The 24989-nt window shown below is 37.1% G+C and overlaps 1 protein-coding gene across 1 annotated transcript; it reads right to left on the bottom strand.

The window, feature by feature from the left end:
• Positions 1-38: 38 nt before the first annotated feature.
• On the bottom strand, positions 39-24586 carry fxyd5 (FXYD domain containing ion transport regulator 5). Its single transcript, XM_036565267.1, has 9 exons — positions 24468-24586; positions 19404-19449; positions 15797-15886; positions 14667-14951; positions 6058-6087; positions 5162-5191; positions 2929-3003; positions 2768-2813; positions 39-1359 (listed from the first exon to the last, which is right to left on the bottom strand). Exons 1-9 carry the CDS (start codon positions 24477-24479, stop codon positions 1335-1337), a joined length of 639 nt encoding a protein of 212 aa, XP_036421160.1. The 5' UTR covers positions 24480-24586; the 3' UTR covers positions 39-1334.
• Positions 24587-24989: the final 403 nt, after the last annotated feature.

Genomic DNA, 24989 nt, shown 5'->3' with positions numbered 1-24989 from the left:
CAACTTTTAAGGCTGAACTTTAAAGGTGTGGAAAAATATTCCTACCGATTTCTTTGAAAAACTGAAAGTGAGTCTCCTGAAAAGACTGGAAGCTCTAATAACATAAAGAGTGGACACATTAAACATTGAAGTATCTGATATTACACCTAGTTCTGTGTAATTTTCAGTTAAATATATACTTTCTGCTTTCGTCCTGATGCTAAAAAAGGATTTGGACAGCTGTTTGATTGGAAATGATCTAAATGAAGAGTGGTCTCTGACTTTTGCACAGTACTGTATGTAAGTACCTGTATGTAATAATAGCTTGTCCTGAATGTATTACACATATCATTGCTGTCCAAAGAAAATGGCAAGTTTACAGGAGAAGGCAAAAATGTTCTTTACTTTTAATGCAAGTTAAGGTAAAGAGATTTTACTTCACGCAATTTTGGAGCATTTCTATTGGTCCATTCGTCATGAAATTCTCACACAATGTAAAAGGCAGCTGATTTTCTGAAATTATGTCAAAAAAAAGAAAAACAACAAGAATGGAGACACTTGTTTATGGGCAGCGATGATATGTGTAATGTGCCTGTATAATATTGTTGCTGTCAGAACAAAACCTTGTATGTCTAAAACAGTAACTTGGTAGGAGATGGAAAAATATTCTTAACTTATAAGAGAAAAAGAGAAAAAAAGGAAGCAATAGTAGTTTTAGACGTTTTCTGTTGGCCCTTTGATCATAACAGTTTACACAAGGCAAATAAAAAAAGAAACAAAAACAAGAAAAAAAGAGAGAAAATAAGAAAATGACAAAAAATTTAGATATGAGGTTTTTGCTTGACAGCAACGATAAGTTCCATATATATTACATGTAAAAACCTTAACCTTAACCCGAATCTTAACATCATTGACCATTTTTTTTTTTCTGTTACAAAAAAGAAAAAAAAAATTGAAAAAATAAAAGAAAAATTGAAAAATAACATCTGTACACTTTGCTGGTTCTGAAGTTATAAGTTAGCCCTTGTTTTACTACAAACTGAGGACATCTTTGTCCTGAAAATGACACAAACACATGCACACTACACACATATACTGCGTCTATAGTGCATACTGTGTATGTGCAATAGTGCATACTGTGTATGTGCAATAGTGGAAAACACTCCTATTTCAAGACTCTAAAACATCTGCACAAACAGACCACCTCTCCATCCAGTCCTGATGACGCAGTGTTCAACTGATTAACACCCCCCTCCACATAAACACACACACACAGTGCTGTGAGAACAGGTCCGACTGGATGATCATGAGAATCTGCTGCTCTCCTGCAGGCTGGTGATGTTCTCCGGCCTGCGTTACATTCTGGTCACCTCGTACGACCTGCAGACACAGGGTCACACACAGCAGAACCCATCAACACAATCCAGAAACTTAAAGTTCACTAGCTGAATGATAGCATGGGTCTATGTTTCGCAGTCGCTGTCAATAATCTCATACTCAAGATGAGCTCACAAACATTAGAGTTCACTGAGTTCACTGAGTCTGCCTAAACAAAACTTTTTATAAACCACAGGCTTAGTGGTCCAGGTTTCATTGCTGTAGATACCGAATAATGCATAGTAATTACTGAATAATAACAACCCCTTCTACAATTAATTACTGAATAATAACACTAGAGTTCAAGAGGTTAAACTGTAGGGGTCCAGCATTGCACTGGCCCATTCTAAATGCATCCTTGAAAACTTATGTTTGTTTAATATATTTTTTTCAATATAACCCTTTTTTTCAAGAGTTAAACAAAACTGGTGTTATTAATATATAAATAAATGCAATATAAAGCAGTTTCAGTGCACCAGGGCAATGATTGACCCCAGGAGGTTATGTTCCTCGCTCAATGGAGGCCAAAAGTTTGAAACGTTAGTATTTGGAAGTTGACATCTATTGGTGTCTGGTTTTAAAGAAGCCATCCTCCACTTCCAGTAACGGAGCCTTTACCGAGTGACCCGCTGCTCCAGCTATGATACTCTACACTAAATCTGATGAATAGAAATTAAACATCATGTCCAATGCATTTTCTTTTGCCTGCTCTTTTGCTCTGACTCTCTTGAAGAGGCGAAAGTCGTTTCAAAGCACTGAAACCTCAAAGACTGCTGTACTGCTTCACCAACTGGTGTAGATAGTCTGCATGGAATCAGTGAGATCGATATTAAAGAATAAGTTCAGGAGGTCTTTGCAGTGCTGGTGAACAGAAAGTCCTCAGCAGCATTTGCATTGTTCCTGGGAGAATTCCAGCTATGAAACGTTGATCCTTTTTTTTTTTTTTCTTCCTCAAGTCTCAGTAACTCTGTCGAAAGGTTGTGAAACATATTATTATGCCTGCCTCATAGCGTTCAAATTATATAATTGCCTTTTTTGCACGGGTCAATTTAAGCGACATTAGGCTCCTGTCAGAGCTGTCTACATTCATATATGTGGCTCAGTAACTTTGTTCATAGGAAATAAAGCCTTTTTTCCTTTTCATTTTTTTGTTCCATATGGGTGCTCTCAGCAACAGGCTTACGTGTTTACACGAAAGCATGACTGTACTGCTCAGCCGAATAAATGCATGCAGTATAGAGAAAAGTAGACACTGTATTTTTGATATTCAGTGCATACGTCTTAGCCTTGAAACCTTCTTTGTGTTGAGGACATTGTGTGGTTTTACAGAAAAGAGGACATTGGAGTGTGCTGGAGCGTTAATCACTGACGTCAGCACCACCTTGCACTTCACACGCGCATACACACTTACCTCCCCTTGGACACGCGACAGCGAGGTATCCGTTTCATTTTGCCACCTTGGATCATGAAAAGAGTAACAAAAAGACAGAAAGTGAAAGAGAGTTGTGCTTTGAGGTTTTTCACCTCATAGATCAGTATCAGTGTAGGAACAGAGTTTCAGCCTTTACTTACATGTGACCACCATGATGCCCAGCACGAAGAGAACAGCAGCAATGCTCAGGCCCGCCTGCCTCAGAGATGAATAATCTACACACACACAAACACAAAGTAAATAACTTTACAGGAGAAGAAAAAAACCCACTCTACTTTTAATGTAAGTCAATGGAACCAGACATTTTTTGAAGTAATGTTGGACCGTTTCTTTTGGTCTATTCATCATGGAATTTACACACAATGTAAAGGTCAACAGGCATTTTCAAATTATGTCCAAAACTGAAAAATGTCAAAAATGGAGATACAAGGTTTTGATCCGACAACAGCGATATGTAAGCACTTATATGCTGTATGGCCAAAAGTATGTGAACACCTATACATCACACCTATATGAGCTTGTTGCACATCTCATTTCAAAATCATAGGCATTGATATGGAGTTGGCCCTGCGTTTGCAGCTACAACAGCCTCCACTCTTCTAGGAAGCTTTCCACAAGATTTTGGAGTGTGTCTGTGGGAATTTGTGTCCATTCAGTCAAACGAGCATTTGTGAGGTCAGGCACTGGTTTTGGACGAGAAGACCTGGCTTGCAATCAGTGTTCCAGTTTATCTCAACGGTGTTCAGTGGGGTTGAGGCCACTGGACTTCCTCCACACCAAACTTGTCAAACTAACAACAAACTTTATGGAGCTCGCTTTGTGCACAGAGTCACAGTCATGCTGGAACAGGAACGGGTCTTCTCCAAACTGCTGCCACAAAATTGGGAGTCTTTGTATGCTTTAGCATTTACACTGCCTTTCACTGGAACACAGGGGCCCACACCCTGAAAAACAGCCCCAGTCCGTTATCCCTCCTCCACCAAACTTTACTGTTGGCACTCTGCATTCCAGTAGGTAGTGTTCTCCTGGAATCCACCAAATCTAGATTCATCCATTAGACTGCCAGATAGTGAAGCGTGATTCGTCACTCCAGAGGACATGATTCCACTGCTTCAGAGTCCAGTGGTTGCATGCTTTACACCACTCCAGCCAACACTCGGTATTACACATTTTGATCTTAGGTTTGCATGAAGCTGCTCAGTCACGGAAATTTTTCATGAAGCTCCAGACGCACAGCTCTGTAGTGAGCGATGCATCAGCGGACACGATCTATGTGGCATCCTATGACAGCGGTACGTTTAAAGTCACTGAGCTCTTCAGTTTTTTCCCCCTAGTACCGCCAATGTTTTTCTATAGAGATGTGACTGTGAACTGAACTCAATAACTCAATAATTTGGAGGTGTGTCCACATATTTTTGGCCACATAGTGTATACAACAGCGGGAGGGCCCTGACCATGTAAGGGGTTAAAAGCTTCTTTGCACATTGAAATAGTTCTATGGTTCTTCAGAATGATGGAGTATGAACTGCATATGGTTCTATATAGATCTTTTTGAGAATGGTTCTAGATAACACCAAAAAAAGTTGCTAAATGTTACAAGTTGGTCATCGTAAAAAAACAGAAGAACACTTTTTGGTGCTATATAGAACCATTTTCAAAACGGTTTAATATAGAACCATATACAACATATTCTCCATCAATCTGAAGAACTATTGCACCATCCAACGAACCCTTTAAGCATAAAATAGTTCCATATAGAGCTACAGTTCTAAGTAGAACAATTCCCTTTACTAAAGAACACAGAAGAATCGTCTTTTTTAATGAGTGTATATATACACTTAATATATGAAAACAAGCACTAGCTCACACAGGTCATAAAAAGGAACCATTTTAATGAAGCCCAGAGATCAGAAAATATGAAATAATCAGTGATGCAGTTCTGAACTGAGGAGAGGCCACAGAGAACATGGATGAAAAACAATTTCAGCGGATAAGAGTAGAGTTTTCTTTGGATGTTAAAGCAAGTGTCTGTAATTAATGTTATAGCACAATATGTAGAGCCTTATAAATGGCTATTATCTTTACTAACAGGCAGAGTGTTCAGAGAAGCAGATAACTGAAGAAACATTTCAAAGCAATATATCTTTAATGATTTATTTTTATGTTTAATACTGTAGTGTTGTGTGGAGCACAGCACAACAGAATTTCAAATACATTTTATAACAATTTATCTACTTTAATCTAATTTAATCTAATCTAATCTAATCTAATTGAATTACTCACTAAGGCTTTGTGTGTGAAGTGTGTTACAATGCATGACTCACAGAAGCGACAGCATTTTTCCTATTTAAACTGAATGTAATGAACTCTTACCATAATGGAAGTGATTGTCCCTTTCTATGTCTGAGGAGAAAAGTGACAATTATGGCAAGTGTTATTAATAACAGCATCAAAAGCATGAAAACATATATGTTCAAATTACGTACATCATTAATGGAATGATGAGGAAAAGAAGTGTGTGTGTGTGTGTGTGTGTGTGTGTGTGTGTGTGTGTGTGTGTGTGTGTGTGTATTACTGGGCACTACTGTGTTTTTCAGTGCCAGAATAAAAAGCAGAAAACATATCATCACTGTCCAGAAAAAAGGCTCTCCATTTTTTTCATTTGAGATCAGAAGGTGTTCTTTACATTCATGAAGAATGGACCAATAGAAACGCCTCAAAAATTGCTTAGAAATAACATTTCTTTACATTAACTTACATTAAAAGGAAAGAAAGTTTTTGCTTTCCCGTGTGAAGTTCCCATTTCAGAGATACATGTTTTTCTTTGGACAGCAACAATATTTAACCCCTTAAAATCCCAGGCTTATGACATACGAACGCTTATTATTCAGTAACTACACGGACTTCAGTGCTAACTAGCTGAGCTATTCTTAGGTTATAGATGTGTGTAATAAAACATTTAACCTGCTTAGTGGGCCCTGACCATTTAAGAAGGTAACAGAAATTTTAACAAAATCATCCAACATTAAATATATCACATTTATTTAAATTGTACACTATTTAACCCCCTTAAATGGCCAGCACTCGTCAGCAGACCCAAAGTCTTATTACACAATTGTATAACTTTAGAATAGTTCAGCCAGTTTGCAGTGAAGTCACTGTAGTTACTGGATAATACCTTAGATGTCCATGTCAAAAGGTTGTGATTTTAAAGGGGTTAAAGTTGAGCACAGTATTTGAATGTGTAATTGAATGTGAGAAACTCTTACCATAATAGACGGACCCTCCCTGTTTCTTTTCTGTAGAAAAAAAGTGGCAATTATAGCAAGTGTCATTACTAGCAGCATCAAAAACATGAAAACATACAAGTTCAAATTATGTACATCATTAATGGAATGATATGGAAAAGAAGTGTGTGTGTGTGTGTATTTCTATGCAAAAGCGAGACATTGTAACAAGATTAATACTCTTTTTGGTGCAATATAGAACCCTTTTCAGTTAGGTTCTATATAGAACCATGTACTGCACATGCTATCTAATAACACAACAAACCCTTTAATCATCATATATACAGATGCTTAGGCATAACATTATGACCACCTCCTTGTTTCTACATTCATTGTCAATTTTATCAGCTCCACTTACTATAAAGGTGCACTTTGGCACTTTGTAGTTCTACAGTTACAGACTGTAGTCCATCTGTTTCTCTGCATACTTTGTTAGCCCCCTTTTACCCTGTTCTTCAGTGGTCAGGACCCCCATGGACCCTCACAGAGCAGGTACTATTTGGGTGGTGGATCATTCTCGGCACCGCAGTAACACTGACGTGGTGGTGGTGTGTTAGTGTGTGTTGTGCTGGTATGAGCTCCAGCAGCCAAACACTGTGTCCACTCACTGTCCACTCAGTTAGACGCACTTGCGTTGTTGGTCCACCCTGTAGATGTAAAGCCAAAGATGATAGCTCATCTCTTGCTGTACAGTATGAGCTAATCATCCTCTAGTCCTTCATCAGTGGTCACAGGACACTGTTGGCTGGATATTTTTGGTTGGTGGACTATTCTCAGTCCAGCAGTGACACTGAGGTGTTTAAAAACTCCAGCAGCACTGCTGTGTCTGATCCACTCAGACCAGCGCAACACACACTAACACACCACCACCACGTCAGTGTTACTGAAGTGCTGAGAATGATCCACCACCCAAATAGTACCTGCTCTGTGAGGGTCCATGGGGGTCCTGACCACAGAAGAACAGGGTAAAAGGGGGCTAACAAAGTATGCAGAGAAACAGATGGACTACAGTCTGTAACTGTAGAACTACAAAGTGCACCTATATAGTAAGTGGTTATGCCTGATCGGTGTATATATACCTACTATATTTATGTCCCACTGTGAGAAGACAACTCAGCACTATGGGTCTGAAAGGATTTGTAGCTGTCAAGAAGCCTCACTGAGAAAAGGAGACATAAAAACATCAAAACAAAGAAGCTGCTGGTGTCGTACTTAATGGCCATTTTGACTGCAAAGTAAATCAGTGAGGGGTGGTCTACTTTGGCACAGGACTGTATATGTGCTTTTGTTCATGTCTCCAAAACAAGGAAGGTCTACAATAGGATTAATGTTATGTTTGTTGTTAGAATATGTGTGTTGGCTCGGTTGTGAAAAGAAAAAATGCTCTTACAATGATAGGAAAACATGAATATTCTGATTTTATGGTTACATTTTCTTCTCCATGTAAACAAAATGTTATTTTTTTACATCAGCATGTGTATGTGTGAGTGTGTGAGTGTGTGTGTGTGTGTGTGTGTGTGTGTGTGTGTGTGTGTGAGTGTGTGAGTGTGTGTGAGTGTGTGTGTGTGTGTGTGTGTGTGTGTGTGTGTGTGTGTGTGTGTGTGTTTGGCATTGACAAACAGAAAGGCTGGTAAGAGGCCACGCTGGCCCAGCAGTCTCCTCCTCATGGGCCTGTTCTGCACTGCTGCAGTGAGTGGAGGAGCAGCCAAGCGAGGGAAGAGGAGACGCATGCTTATCTGTCCACCTGAGCAATAAATCCACATTTATCTGATCCTCAAATAACTGCAGAGAGGAGCTTCCACCACAACAACATGCTGTACTGTTCATGCACAGAGAACGGCTATTGTATAATGTCAGCTACAGTGACTCGATAAGCTTGATACAGAGTCAGAAATCCCCCAAAGAGGGAAAGAAAGAGAGAGAGAGACAGAAAGAGAGAGAGCGAGAGAGAGAGAGAGAGAGAGAGAGATAGAGTTGTTTTTTGTTTTTTTGTTTTTTTTCAGGAAAAGTCCCATGTTCACAATACAAGGAGATAGCCAGTGCTAATTAGATGCTTTGTCTGGCTGAGAGGCGGAAGTAGCTCATCCTCTTATCCCCTAGATGTCAGTGTGTGTGATTGTATATGTCTGTATATCTGCTCTGTGATGGACTGGCGACCTGTACAGGATGTTTCCTGCCTTCTACCCTGGGACTGCTGGGAAAGGCTCCAGCTCCCCTAACAACCCAGAAGGATAAGCAGCTTAGACAATGTGTGTGCGTGTATTTCAAGAGCTGCTGGAAAATCTTGCGTGTTGTTTTTCTTAGAAGCTTATCGTTATGTTCTTACATCAGGGCTCTATGACCTTTTTGTTAGAGCTGAAAGAACAAAAACATTTTCCCAACAACAGCGTTTTGACTGATTGGCGCAAATTGATCAAGTATCTATCCCACCTACACATTTTGCTTACAGAGCTTATAATCATCCACATTTTGATTAAACACCAGGAATTCACCCACACAATACAGTTTGGCTGAAACTTAAACTTCAGTCCTTCAACCTATGAATGTATTTATTCATTTATTTATTTATTTATTTAAAAGAAGGATTAATGTGCAGGAAATTTACTATGGAAGCAATAAAAGAACTGTCAGGAAAAAGTTTTGAGTGTTTAAAAATGAAGATGTAGAGTTATAGACACTTTCTAAAAATCAAACTAACATCTCCACATCTCCTAAGATAAGTGACGTAACTAGTGACACAGCATGCAAGAATCCAAACAAGCTTACAAACAAAACATCAAATGCTTGTCAAAACAGCTACTGTTGCTATCGGAATACTAAACTACCTATTTCATGATGTTATCATGACTATAGAAAACATTCAGTTACTTTTACATTAGATATGTTAACGTTTAGATACCTAGCTAGCTCATGATGAAATAACAACAATAAACACAAAAATATCAGTTACATTAAGTAGACTAGATATTTGAATTAAAACATAAGAAATTAGACAGCAAAAGTGAAAGCAAACCACAGCTTTACTGATTGTGGAATTTTGCTGCTTTCACATTCCAAACACACAGTGTAATGACAGTTGTGACCATGGTGGCTGGGTGGACAGACTCTACTGCAGTGGGACTCTACACTGACTGAATGGGTTGTAGGCTGAACTTGAGGTGCGTTCACCAGACACTTGGCTTTGTGGACACACTTTAGAACAGAATAGAACAACTATACGCGGCTTCCCTAAAATAGAGTTAAACTAGAATTTTTAAATCGCCATTCAGTCATGACTTTTACTTCTGAATTAGGGTTCCAGCGCATTTCACACATGAATACATGGAAATCCCTATGTGTAATAGTAGCATGTGCCATATGCATTAAATATATGTAAGTATCTATATCATATTATTATAATAATAATATGCCCCACATATGTTCTGGCATATATATATATATATATATATATATATATATATATAGAGAGAGAGAGAGAGAGAGAGAGAGAGAGAGAGATGCTGCCAGGACAAAACCTTAAGCATCAGCAGCTGTTTACACTGTGTCAAAATTGTATGAAAACAGACCAATAGAAATGGCCAAAACTGATTTAGGAAAAAAAAAAAAGCTATTACATTAACTTACATTGAACATTAAGGAACTTTTTTATCTCCTGCAAAGTTACTTTTGTGGACATGAGATTTTGTTCAGACAGTGATGATATATACTGTCATATGCATATATATATATGTTTTTTAGTTTTTGACATCATTTGAAAATGCCTTTTGTCTTTTAAATTCTTTGCACATTTCATGACGAATGGACAAAAAGAAATGGCCCAAAATGACTTGGAAAGATGTCTGGTTCCATTGACTTACATTAAAAGTAAAATATGTTTTTTCCTTTTTCTGTAAAGTTACCATTTTGGAGATACAAGGTTTTGTGCTGACAATAGCGTCGTGTGTGTGTGTACATATAAGTATCCCACATATTTATATATATATATATATATATGTGTGTATATATATATATATATATATATATACAAGTATATATGTATAAGCCCAATCCTAAACCACAGTAACCCAAAATAAATGCTTTTGCTTTTTCAGTTGTAAAACATTAAACACATACATTCTGTGAAAAGCGCTTTATAAAGTCAGCACCATTTTGTCAGTCCTGTACGTTCACTCTGAGAGACGAGCTTCTACTGCACCAGCACGCTGTATTGTTCCATGCACTGGGAGCTGCTATTGTATACCCTCAGCTACTGTGACTTGATAAGCTTGATAAGAAGTGAAAAAGCTCCAGAAGGGAGAAAAAGGGACAGAGAAAAAGAGTTCTTTTTTCAGGAAAAGTCCCATGTTCACAATACAAGGAGATAGCCAACCATTATTAAACACTTTGCCTGGGAAGGAAGTCAACGTCCCCTTATCGAGTCATATGGATCCGTCCATAATTACTTCTAATTAAATTCCAGGTGCACTCATTTTCTGTCTGACCCGTCTTTCAAATTGAATTTTTGAATATTTCAATGACGCCACTCTCTCAGGATATGCCGCTCGGTTTTAATGGCACTTCATAAAGCATATCAGTTCACCACAACGACCCTCCGCAATGCCGCGTATCTTTAAGCCTCTCTCTACACGGGAAGAGGGCTGAACACTTTTCTAATTACCTGCTAATTAGTTTCGGAGTTATGTGTGCCCTTGATATGAATGGCATTATGGTGAGTTATACCGTGTCAGTCACTCTCTTTCAGTCTCCCTTCGGAGTTTACAGCTTTTTCTACAAGAAACACTGGAATAGGTGCAGCCTAGTCTCAGCCTCAGACAAGCCACCCATAGAGCTACATAACCCTTCTGATGTTTATTGTACACTAATGGTATTTTCAGGCATGCTTGTCAGCTTGTGGAGTTGACCACCTGACCACTTGTTTGTGTTATACTGGTCATGAGTAGCAGAGGAGATAAAATGACAAGAATATTAATTAGACAGCATTTTAATATTTATTTTCTGAAGTATAGTACTGATAATGTTTTCCTCACCTTCACAACAAGGTGTTAGTACCACTCAAGAAATGCTTTGTGTGCAACTGAGAGAGAAGAAACCCACACTAGCAGGAGCTCACAAATGCATGTATGGCTGCCATCAAAAAAATTCAAATAAAATAGTTTATTAACCCTTAACTAAAGGTGATGGTTAATTGGACTTTGTATGAGATTTTTAATTGAATTAGTTATTTCTAAAAACAAAAGTTAGGAAAGGCAATAGACACAGCAGGTGGCACGTCTGCCTCTGAATCCAGAGACGTCATTGGGCTGGCTTTGGCATTACAGCCCCATACTTAACAAATTTGGGGTATTTTGCATGGCACAAAACCAGTCGTTTAGATACATTTGGATTTACTCTATGGCAATTGTATTACCTGATTACCTGACTACAACTACCATGAACACTAGAACATATGCCTTGGGTACACTACACGACTTTTGAAGTCTCGATAGATTTTAAAAAGACTGCATATCTCAGACTATCCAACTGGTTTTTTCAGACTTTTTTGGGCGACTGAAATGGGGATCTACACTAAATGATTAGGGATCAGACACTACACAACTTTTAAACTGCTGCTGAACAGAACTGAACTTGCGCAAACTCACATAAACTCTTGTGAACTCACGCAAATGTGTTTTCCCGTTACTAGGATACCCAAAGAAACAAGGTGGAGCAGCTGCTGCTGTTTTCTCTGCCGTTTGCGCTGATACAGTATATAAGCAGCAGGTAAACATGTTTAAGTGAGAATCATGGATTTAAAAATGTGATCAATGGTATTTTTTAGTGTACATAAACTCGATTGTGCTCGTGCCTTAAACTCAGCTCAGTAAAAAGCTTAGCTCCACATGTGAGTGACTTTTGTTTACTTGCTGTATTTTCTTCTTTCGTGCTCTCAGTTTTTATTGGCTGTTGCAGGAGTCCATTCAGATTGAGTCGTTGACCAGTTCACACTAGATAACGCTCAGAGTCAGGTCTAAAAAATCAGACATGTTTGATAAACTCTGACTGGTCTAAAACGTGATCAGGACACTGAAAATGTGAGTCTGCGCCCCTCATGCACTACTAGATTCTCTCTCTAACTGTCCAATTGACCCAGAAATCTTGAGACTAGAGCCAACTAGCACAGACTCAGCCAGACTGAGAATCAGGGCTAAAATCAGGGTAAAACTCGTGTGGTGTAACCCCGGCTTTACCCTGCACTGCAGTTTGCACAACTACATTTGAGGAGATGAGTTTGGGAATGTTGGTTGATATTGTTTACAACATATAGTATGAAAAGAAAAGTGACTGTGATCTTACTGGATACATTTCTCCTAGCACAGACAGGAAATTGTTGCACTGTGTAGCCCTGCACTGATGTATTTTCCAACTTGGTAGATCATATTATTTGTTTTACTTCGAGCAACTTTCTGAATGTGATTGATAACAACTGGTAAACCCAGGTAACAACTAACCTGCCTGAGTTTATCACTATTTTATGACTCTATCAGCCATTGGAATGCAACTTTCTTGCGGTAAACTAGTCCTTACTGTAATCTAGCCATCTTGTCTGAGAACTTGGTCATTCTGTCTGAAGATGCAGAAAGCCCTGGTGTGATTCCGGATGACCAGTTATTGTTCTTAACTTATATTGCAAAGATGCCTCAGTCATGCCGATCTCTCCTTTACAACATCCAGAAGATTGTAGACCACCGAGGTGTTTGATCCATACTTTGCACCCTTCCCTCACCATCACCATCAAGACCCATCACTTTGTGAAGCATTTAAATGAACACTAGCACTTCCTAAATATCTGTGTTGCACTCATGCTCTTTACTATGATGGCGTTTTTGGGGCCACTGTTAGAAAAAAAATAAAGATAATAGACTTCGAGAATAAGGTCATAATATTTCGAGATTAAAGTCATAAAGTTACAAGAATAAATGCGATAGTTTGAGGATAAAGTGGATAATTGTATGGGTACCGATTGTACTGGCGACGACAAAGGGATCCTCTTTTGGGATCGATCATTTTGATTATCATCTCATTGTCTCCTGTGAAACTACATGGCCTCTTTGAATGTAAAAACTGATCGCCGTGTAGACAACCACTGCCTTTGAGTTCTCCTTTCAACAAAACAGACAGTTTCCTCTTAGCCTGTCTGGTTCTTTATTCTAAATAAACACAGTTTCTTGCACAGCTGTTTGTGTTCTTACACTATAACAATCTGGTGCTGATGTGCCAGGAGATTGACTATTCCTTAATTGTGAAACCGATACAAATGTATAACTCTACCAACTCCTCATCGCCCAATGTTTTATTAACAAGCAAACCCAAAGAACACAAGAACTATGTTCAAAAAGCCAAAAAGAGTCAACAATCATCATTAGACATCAAAATAGCAACACCAGTGACGACAGCAGTGATGGTCAGTGGCACATCCACGCAAGAAGAAAAGACATACACACCAAAGCAAAAGACATATAAACAAATTAATACCTAAATAGATCAAAAAATGAATTCAGTGTACTGAAGTTTCCACCCTCATATCAGTTAGCAAAGGTTGCTATGCTCTCGTTGTTTTTACAATTCTTTCTCAGTATTTGACCAAGACGCTATTGTTCTTATTTTGGCCTTATTTATCCTGGCCGTGGTACATTCCAAAAGAACGATGTCCCGAAAATAAGTCAACGCCCCTCATTTTAACACAAGAAGGTTGCTATTTTCCTTTTGCAAACCCTTTGGCCACAATACTGCGACTTTTCCTAGTATTAATGCCACTACAACGTTTTTTCTTTATATTATGACTAATCTCAAAATATCATAAAGTAAAACTTTTTATTTCAAAATATTACGACTTTCTTCTCAAAGTCTACTATTTATTATTTTTATTTTTATTTTGTTAACAGTGGGCCTAAACTGCTGTCATATTTTACAATTTAATCATTCTGTATTGTATCATCTTTCTAGGTATCAACATCAATGGTAGTTTGGACTGTAACCTGTTTGTACTGGCTAGGATAAACTCTCTGAGTGGATAACAAAACTCTTTTTTTTGAGCTGTTCTGGATAAGAACGTCTTTTAAATGCCATGAACGTAAATGTACACTTAAAAAAATCCTGATTGCACTACAAGATGCCCCGTGTATGCAGTTTCTTGCACCAGCTTTTTATCAAGCTAAATATTAGCTAGTAGTAAGCAGTTTTCTGCTCTGAATGCCCCGACATGCCCCTTTCAGAGATAGAGTCACTGGATGGAAAAAAAAATTCACTGCATTTTTTAGAGTTTTGTTTGCAGCAGTTAGTATTAAATAAATCAGATGTCCCTGCTTGTTTGTCCAAACATACTACATTATCTCACATATGTCTTTTTTTGGTTGTAGGACCATTTAGACAATCATCTGCTTCTTCATGGAAAGCAGCAAGCTGTAATTTGTCATTTTGCATGTCACTCAAAAGGCCTCTTTCTGTCAAAGTAGGCAGTTTTTGGCCACATTGAGCAACAAAACCAACCAGACCACCAGACAGTGGTTAGTTAGTGTCTAAAAAGCAAAGTAAAAGAGCAATGGGACGGTTACCAGATGTCTTGCTCAGGATATCAGTAACTTTCTCTGCTTGTGTGGACTCCTGCTGTGGTGCCATGGGGGTTGATTCCACTGTAGTAGATGGTTCCACTATGGAGCTGTCTGTAGCAGCAACATGTTCACTTTGATGCTGTGGTGCCATGGTGGTTGATTCCACTGTAGTAGATGGTTCCACTATGGAGCTGTCTGTAGCAGTAACATGTTCACTTTGATGCTCAGTATCATTTTGTGCTGTGCTGAGCAGTTCAGCTATACTGGAATCATTTGTTGCCAAGGCATCTAGGACGGATAAGAAAATCCTCTTAAAATATAATCTCATACTAATTAAAATAGGTCTTTGGATAAGAACTAGGAAAGAAAAACAATGAGTAAAATGAAAACTATTAATATGTTCACAAAACATGTAAAAAGCAACATGCAGTGCCATTTTTAACACATTTGTGTGTCCGGTTAAGGACAATACTTCTTCAGCTTGTTTGCCAGACATGGATCAAGCCTATTTATCTAGGTTTAGGCTTAATCTACATCTGAAACACTCACCATTTGTCTTACTTTTAAAACTTAAGGATCATTCATTTTTACATAATATAATATAGAAATTCTGTTTGCTTTTTATACTGTAGAATAAAACATCCTGTTTGTGTTAATAACATCTTTAAACGTGATATATGTAAATGGGCTCTGTTGTGATTGGCTGCCCTGTTTTGTGCCTCGTTTACAAAGCAATTCAGGCTGAAACCCTCCTTATAACTTCAGCTTAACTGCTATAAGTTGAATGGGTGGTTAGATGCAAATGCATTAGTTTTCATGACATGGCAACTTTCACAGCTCAGCTTCCACGTATGGACTGGTTGCTTTAACAATGTTCACATTACACCAAACATATATGTATAAATATGTATAAATAAATAAATAAATAAATAAATAAATAAATGTGATTATCATTAACCTTTTAACACAATATGATACAAAATATTAAAATAGCTAACGCAATGTGTGTTGTTAATTAAAAGCCAGTGTTACAGGATATATTTCATTCGATGAAATATTATGTAAATATAGCCAAATATTGCCATAAAGATCAGTGATGGAAGGATAAGGGTGTATATGATGTGTTAGTTTACCTCTGGTGGTTTGCGTTGGGTCATTGGTGACAAAAGGCGTTGAGGAGTTCTGGGTTTCTGGGTAGGATGTTATATTTACAGCATCACTGCCTTTTAAAAGAGGATATGAGATACATGTCAACCTGTTGAACCATAGTTCTGGTTTCAATTTGCTTGAAACTTCCAAAGGCAAAATAAGAAAAAAGCTAAAAGCTGAAAAGCAATTGACAACTAAACAGATCTGACATTTCTATTCAAACTCGAAGAATGAAAAGAATGGATGTTAGTCTAGGGCCTCAAACTTCCGGCTCTCAGGGCAGCCTCATATTTATAATTTATCCTTAAATACAAAAAAGTAAATGAATAAAAATAGTATTTTTTTGTAGCTACATGTGTGTGATGGGCAGATGTCCCTGCATTAAAGAGCAGGAAGTGACTGCATCCCTGCCCCTCATGGCCACATGGTGAGCAGTTAGATCACATTGTTTTGAAATAAATGTGTCCCAAAATCTGAAAATCATTGAGAAATATGAGGAATTGTCAGTACTCAAACTCATATTTTCTACAATTAAGTAATTCTTTCATGCTTTAATGAAAAATATTATGATTTCATGTGTGTGCAACTCACAACTAGCTGTGTTTGCTAGTCATGTACTGGCTAGTGTTTTTGAGTTCTGCTCAAAATGTGCTAAAGTTGTCACTAATATAACAGTCACTACTGAAACAGGGTAAAGTTTCAGTAGTGCTATGATTGTTTTAGTAGAGACAGAATGTTCAATCTGGTGTTTTACTGGAATGTTCAATCTTTGGTTTTAACAAAATAGCCATAATTAAGGCATAGAGTCAGTCAAAGCGATAGGATCTTCATCAAAAATTAAAAGTCTGAAATGTGTTTTCAGCTCTGACTTTGAGCCAATTTAGTAGAATAATCCATATAAGATCAGCTTAGACTGATTCCTATAATGTTAGAACTAGTGTTCTGCATGCAAGAGGAATCATTCAAATCATTCATGCCCTAAGTGGGCATGGCTTTAATTTAGCTTATTCTAATTTAGACTGATAGTTAGTTAAGTCTGCCTTTGTGGATTCATTCATGACATAGTGGAAGAGTCACAGTAAGAGTCCCATATATACTGTAAAATGTAAGTTTATTTGATGCAAGTGAATACTAAGAGTATTATTATTATTATTATTATTATTATTATTATTAGTAGTAGTAGTAGTAGTAGTAGTAGTATTGGTAGTAGTAGTTGTGGTTTGACAGAATTGCTAATAAATGTAAACTAAGATGTGCTTAAGTTGGTATTTATTCAACCAGCCTCCCTTGCAGGAGACCACTTGGCTAGTGGCCCTCAGGTAATTTGAGTTTTAGCCCTGATCTACAGCTTTCCCCATCTTATAACTCCTCTAACATGCAGTGGTTATAGCACCAAGCTGGAACTTTAATAAATACACCATAATTATTAATAAATATGCCACAATTACTAGACATGTGCATCGGTTAACAGACATAACCCACCTGATCTACTGTAAGTTGTATCTATATCTATAGTTTGTGATTCTTTCTGGTTTTGTTTATCTGTAGTATTTATTTCCCATTTGTATTCTGTATTGTTTGTTTGTGTATAGACCCATTTACAGTACATGCAGGTGCACTTGACTAATAAAGTGAATCTGCTAACAATACTTTACAACATAAGTGGCTACTCCTAAACTGGGAGAAACAGTCCATGAATAATTCTCATGGAACAATAACTTGCTGTTCGTCCTGCAGCACATGCGAGCCTCGGATAAAAATAAAGCCGTATATTCTTGGAGCTGACAGATGCAAATGTACGCAACGACTGACATAATAATAGTGTTGTGATGTAGAGCTTTGTCCCCTGTCATGAAAGAAGCTTTCTCAGGGCCCCCGCTGCTACACAAGGCCAGATTATGGAACACAAGAGAGCAGTCAGGACAGAGTTTTCCACTTAACCCTTTCTTAAACACAAGATTCCTGGATAAAACTTCCTTGGAGAGTGCAGAGAAGTGGAATACGTTTAATTTGTTGTTATTATTATTATTATTATTATTATTATTATTATTATTATTGGTATTAGTATTAGTAATATTGCTACTATTATTGGTAGTAGTTGTAGTAGTAGTAGCAGCAGCAGTAGTAGTAGTAGTAGTAGTAGTAGTAATAGTAGTACTACTACTAGTAGTAGTAGTAGTAGCAGCAGCAGTAGTAGTTGTAGTAGTAGTAGCAGCAGCAGTAGTAGTAGTAGTAGTAGCAGTAATAGTAGTAGTAGTAGGAGCAGTAGTAATTGTAGTAGTATCAGTAGTAATAGTAGTACTAGTAGTAGTAGCAGTAGTAGTAGTAGTGCTAGTAGTAGTATAAATAGTAGCAGTAGTATTAGTAATAGAAGTTGCAGGATTAGTAATAGTAGTAGTAGCAGTAGTATAAGTAATAGTGGTAGCAGCAGTAGTAGTAGTGGTAGTAGCAGTTGTAGTAGCAGTAGTAGTAGTAGTAGTAGTAGTAATAGGAGTAGTAGTAGTAGTAGCAGTTGTAGTAGTAGTAGTAGTAGCAGCAGTAGTAGCAGCAGCAGTAGTATTAGCAATAGTAGTAGTAGCAGTATTAGTAATAAAAGTAGCAGCAGTAGTAGTAGTGTTAACAGCAGTTGTAGTAGCAGTAGTATCAGTAGTAGTAGTAGTAGTAGTAGTAGTAGTAGCAGCAGCAGCAGCAGTAGTATTAGCAATAGTAGTAGTAGTAGTAGTAGTAGTAGCAGCAGTAGTAGCAGCAGCAGTAGTATTAGCAATAGTAGTAGTAGTAGTAGTAGCAGCAGTATTAGTAATAAAAGTAGCAGCAGTAGTAATAGTAGTAGTAGCAGTAGTATTACATGCTTTTGGTCATTGTCTTGTGTTTCCATAGCAACATCATACTTACATTTTAATAGCAACTGGACACATATTCCTCAAAATTCACCTTGAAGACTGTTTTTGTACCATAAAAGTATCTTTTTTCATCAGATTTTGATTTCTTAATTGTCTGTATAAGTCAAAGAATCACTCAAATGCCATAAAAAATCTATAGATGTTATGTAACAGGGACAGTTTAGTACTCCTTGTTCTAAAAGTGTACACTATTTCCCCCTCCCATACACCCCACCCCCCTTAGCTTGAATGATGTTTCACATCCCATCACCTCCTGTCTCCTCTTTGTGCTGAGTTGGTTTTACAGTGGGTTTGGGGCGGGCGGGGTGGGGGGGGGGATGTCTGGCCTTCTAGTGAATAAAGCAGAAGTTCTCTGAGCTCCTTCCGTTTTCTAAAGTTTCTACAGACTCACTCCTCAAACCACAGTCATTAACTGAAGACGTGGTCTGCACTTTCCAACGTACTTTCACTGAAGTACTTTAACATGCGTTTCTCCCTCAATTAGACCCTGAGATGAGTGTTTTTACTTTTACTCAAGCACATTTTCTCTGAAGTAATGGCAGTTCTCTTTAAAGTGTAGTTTTTAAGTAGTCGTTCTCCCTCTGCTGATGAGAGCGGAGATGAGGCAGGGGAAGAAAGTAAGTTATTAGGAACTAGAGAGAGAGAGAGAGAAAGAGGAGGAGGAGGAGGGAGGGGAATTTTGATTACTCACCTCTGTAGAAGAGTGACACAAACAGTACGACTCCTCCCCAGAGTGTCTGTAAAGCAGGTCACAATCAAACACGCGAACACACAAACATGTCACCTACAATGCAAATAAAGCTCAGCTCATGCTGGATAAACTCAACAAGCTTAAAGTTTTAGGGCTAATTAAATTTACAATGTCACGATAAATGCAAAGCATCAAATTAACACTCCTGAAATGCATTTCTGAATATATATTGTGTTGTTTTTATTTAGACTGCATTCTGTTTGAGAGCTCAGACAAAAAAAAAACAAATAAACAACAAACAAACAAAAAACATGTAAATGAAAATCAGTATACTCACTTCAATAAACTCATTACCTATAAAGTCTTAGAGATCTTCACTGCAAAGCAAATGGATTTTGTAATAAATCATTTCAGATGTGTTTATCAATAAATACATTACTAATGTGTTTCACTTATTTGTTTTAGGGCAGTTACAGCAAAGTACAGAGTCAAGCTTTTTCCCAACAAAATCCACATTCTGGCCATTTCATTAGAAAAATAGATAAGCTAAGATAAGCTAACTGTTTCTGATAAAATGGTCAGTGAGTGTACATTTATAATTTGACACCCCAGATCACATGGCCCTGTCAAAGGCCGCAGTAATAGAGCCTAGTCAGCACCAGAAGTCAGTCTTGTTAGTACTCAGTGTGACACATACACATACTGGACATGTACAGTTATATGCAAAGGTTCAGTTATGTTTTGTTGATTTTCTAATTGAAAAAAAGTGATAAGTAAGACATCCTCTACAGAGAACACACTGAAATCGTTCATTTTGCTTGACATTGTAGTGCACAAGTTCTATACAAGACAAACTAGGAAATGTGCCGTAACTTTTGCAGAGGTCACATCCTATATTTTATTTTTCCCCAGTATGTAAATCAGTTTTTCCCCAGTAAGTAAATCAGCAAATAAACATTAGTTGTACTTTATTAAACATTGAATGACCATATTCACTCCTGACTGGAGATGTGGGTTTTACAATGGTGGAAAAAGTACAGAGGAATTATAGTTATTATAGAAATTAGGAGTACTTGAAATCTGTAGATGAAATATGAAGCCAAAATATATTTGAGTGAAAATAGAAAGATGAAAGTATCTACATCTGAACATATTCAAGTATTAAAAAAAATATATATATTTTTTTTTGGTATACAGAAAAAGAGATGACATTTCACAATTGTAACAAATACCCTAAGAAGTAAATGTTTTTTTTTGTTTTTCTCTCTCTTGAAAATGTAATTCAGTAAAGGTACAACTATTCAACTAGAAAAGTGCATTTTCTGAAGAAAATTGCAGAGCGATTGCACAGCTTAAACAGTTCCAGGTGGCTGAACAGTTACTATGGTAGTTTAATTAGTTGAAAAGGTGTTGATAAGTGGTTGCTATGGTATGCCAGGTGGTTGCTAAGGTGTTGCTAGGTGCTTGCTAGGGTGTTGCTATGGTTTCCCACGTGGTTAATCGGGTGTTATTTATGTGCTTGTATCAACATGACATAAATCGGGTGCACAAACTTTTGGAAAAAAAGGAAAAAGGAAAAAAGCTATACTATAAAACTATAGGAAAAAAAAACAAACAATTATAATAATTGTACGGAAACCGTATGTCCCATCAAAAAGCACACCATTTACAAGCACACCATTCCCAACCAGGCCTAACAAAATACACATACTATTTTCCAATTCTGGGTGGGTTCAATCCACTGGTTCTATTTCAGTTTCCAGTTACAAGTGCAATTGAAATGTTGATGGAATTGTGGTAATATCCATTGGTGTAGTGTGGTGGGTAACCCTACCAAAAGTAAAGACTAGGGTTCGACCCCTCCGGGCAAGCACACCACACCATAAGAGTCCTTGGGCAAGATCCATAATGCCAAAGTTATATAAACCATACAATGCTAAGAATGTTAGTCGCAACAGCATCTGCCAAATGTCATGAATGTGAATAATAATTTTCCTTCTACTTCAGTATACACTAAACGACCAAAAGTATCCAGACACTTCTAATTAGTGACTTCATACTAGCAAAGGTGTTCAATTGCACACATACAGTTATAATCACCATAGAAAAGCACTGAATAATAGAACAGACGTTTGCAGGATTATATTTCAGTTTATGTCTGTATGTGTTGTAGAAGTTATTTAGACAACTTTGCAGAAGTTCCTTTTCTGATCTATAAACCCACAATGGCAGAGATCACCACAGCACAGGAGATATAGGACACATCACTTAGCAACAGTCAAAATAGTAAGAGTAGAATACAACAGTAACCTCATTAAGATCAGACCATGACCGGCCTCATAATGTGCTTTAATTGCAGTGGGGGTCAGCAAGTTCAGCCATATTAAACAGCAGCAAAGAACAAGCTTATTGTCGTGAAGGTTCATGAAGTTTCTGAATAGTGAAAGCTTACTTTTCTCTCACTGTTAGAACAACTTTTTTTGGACCTAACGTCATTATCTTCATCAGACAATGTTTCCTGTATGTGCACTGTCTCTAAGGCTGTGTATGAAACTCTGGACTGTGGTTGCTACTGAGGCCACATTTAATTTCCACAAACCCTTAACTCTGAGCTACTGAACACCAATTGCTGGGTGTTTCATCACGTTTCTTGGAGAGTCAAGAGTTTTCAAGATCACAAAGCTGTATTCTATAAATATGTAACGTTGTTCCGACCCAGAAAACTAAAAAACCCACTTGTTTGGCTACTTTAAACCCATGTGTCATTCATAAAATGTGTTCATGTTCGGAGGAAGATGTTCCATGTGAAAACATGCCACCCATCAGTGCACATCTGTTCTCTGTCTCTGCCACCTAAAATAGCATCCTCTCTAATCAGGTGCCTTTCTATCAGTGTAAAGCCTGAAGTAATGGTATGAACTGGAGCAGGAGGATGAGTAATTATAGCAGCCATTCAGCAAACACACAAAAAAGATCAATAAAAACTAACGATGATGATGTTAAGAGACATTTAGTCAAAAAATAAAAAAAATAAAAAATAAAAATCAGTTTTATGAACACTTGGCTTAATGGATCACTTTGTAAAATGATTACCATGTGATTATATACAGTAGATACTAATAATATTAAGTGAGAACATCAAACTTCAGATCTGTCTGATCTTTTTATCTTTAGGCACAACATATTTTTCAACATTTGAGGACTTATTGCAGCTGTATCTGTTATTTCTTTTGGTTTTAGTCTATTTTTGGGGTTTGCAGGGGTTGTGCTAGCTTTCCTTTGTGTCATGTGATTGACAGGCTGTGTTGGGTAGTCTCAGACTCTATGTAATCCAGATTATATCATCTGATTACAAAACTAAAGTACTACAGTATTACATGAATTTTGCTTTTGTATTCAACAACAACTTGCACACTTGTGATTGAAATTTTAGAAACATTACACTGCAAAAAATGGTTTGCTGTCAAGTGAAATGATCTTAAATCTCGTCGATATATATCTAATATTTCCCAGTTTGAGATTGGTGTGCACTTATTCTAAGATTATATAGCTTGTTTCTAGACATTTTTACTTGTTTTAAGCAATTTTATTAAGTTATCTTACTATGCTGTCAGATAATTTTGCTGTTTTCAAGTACATTTCTAGAAATAAGCAAAATTATCTTTCATTTTAGTGAGATAAATTACTTAAAACAAGTTGAAACATCCAGAAATAAGGTCTTTTTAACAATCTTAAATTAAGCTTACAACAATCTCAACAGGAGAAATATTAGATATATTGTCTATAGTTATGATAATTATACTTGACAAGATACCATTTTTTAACACATCAAGATTTGTGGGGAAAAACAAGAAGTAAATGATAAACAATATACTGTAATTATCTATTTATACTCATTTTCTTGTCAGTTAGCCCGTAAAATCTCTTGCTTGTTACATACTAAGGCTTATTATTCAGTAACTACATGGATTTCAGTGCAAACCTATTCTTAGGTTATAAAAGTGTGTGGAGTATCCAATGATCTGGGACAGCATTGGGAATCTGGAACTTTTTCATTTCAACATGGAGTTCTGATAAATTTAAAACATATAAAAGTTTTGATAAGTTTCATAAATATTCAATATTCTGCAGGTCACTGTTCAAATTTAAGCAAGTTTGTGACACTGACCATATTAAGGCCTTCCAAAAGGTCAGATTGTTTAGTCATGTTCAGCTGATGCTCAGTGGATTTGATCTTCTCATCAGAGGCTTTTACACAATCATGGAGTCCACCTTAAGTGAGTCATTGAAGCAAAACCCACACATACTATCCCACAAATTCCAAAATTCTGAAATTCATGTTAAAATTTCAAAGATTCTACTTTTGATTTAAAATAGTTATGCTAATATCATTTTTACAGAAAAATATTGTCATACATTAAAGAATGCAAAAGAGAAGCATTGTCACTAGTGGTCTTAGTCTTTTGAACCCCAATTATTTTGGTTTTATATCATTAAAAACACTAATGGCAAATCCAAATTTTAAATTTTAGTGTACCTTTGAAAACACGTTATCAGATGTTAAAGGCTTATATTTTCCATTAAGCATGTCAATAAATGTGCTTATAATCTGCATAAAAACATTGTCACAATGACTGATAACAGAAGTTATGTGTACTTTAGGGAGGATGAAAGAAGTGGGAGGGATAATGAAGCTTTACACGGTACGAACATGGTGAAGATACAAGATGGAGCAGTCGGAAAGTAATTGAGTGAATTTATCCAAATCACATTCGATTTGATTGTTTAAGTTAACTAAATGTTATGTTAATAAGTCACGTACACTGCAATCAGAACCGGATGAGAAATCTACCAAGCTATGTTAATAGGTGCGATAGATGAGTAGGCCAGTCCTCCTTTGTTCTCAGAAATGTAGGACACGTGGTCTTCAAGCTCTGCAACTGTGATGCCCAATAATGCCCAGCTCTTTTTCTCTCATCCCCTCCAAAATCTGACCTCCTTCCACTCTGTCTGATCTCTTTTTACTGAAAATCAACACTGAAGAATTTAACATTTTCTGCTTACCTTCATTTTCATTCTGAAAGAGTGTGTCGGGTTCAGAGCAGCATCCAACAGCCTGCAGCAAAGGCTAACCGTTAGTTGACCACACCCATATGTTACTTCCTTTTTTTTTTCACATTGTGTTCTCTCTCTCTCTCTCTCTCTCTCTCTCTCTCTCTCTCTCTGTCACTTGCTTCAATATTCTCTGTGTTCTGCCCACCAGCTTTTTTCACTCTACCAGCTTTTGTCAGCCAGCTTGTGGCTAGGTCGCACGCTCTTTCACTGTCTGTGTGTTTTTGTATGCTTGTAAACTGCATCATTCATTGTTGAGTTAACTGAACACAGGCACTGTAAAAATACAATTACGCAATAATCTGCCAAATGTTAAAAAAAAAAAATGCCAAATGTCAAATATCTAGTGTTAAAATAAGTTTGTGCCAAAATTGAAGTCTGACAAATGGTTGTTTGTTGGGTGGAACAGCTGTGAATTCTTGATTACTTGGGATTAAACAGGACTTCTTGAATTCTCAGAATAAACATCAGTCT

Source organism: Colossoma macropomum, unplaced genomic scaffold (assembly GCF_904425465.1).
Source record: "Colossoma macropomum unplaced genomic scaffold, Colossoma_macropomum, whole genome shotgun sequence".
Classification (NCBI taxonomy): Eukaryota; Metazoa; Chordata; class Actinopteri; order Characiformes; family Serrasalmidae; genus Colossoma; species Colossoma macropomum.
The sequence above is the reverse complement of the archived record's forward strand: the minus strand, read 5'-3'. Positions and strand labels throughout refer to the sequence as shown.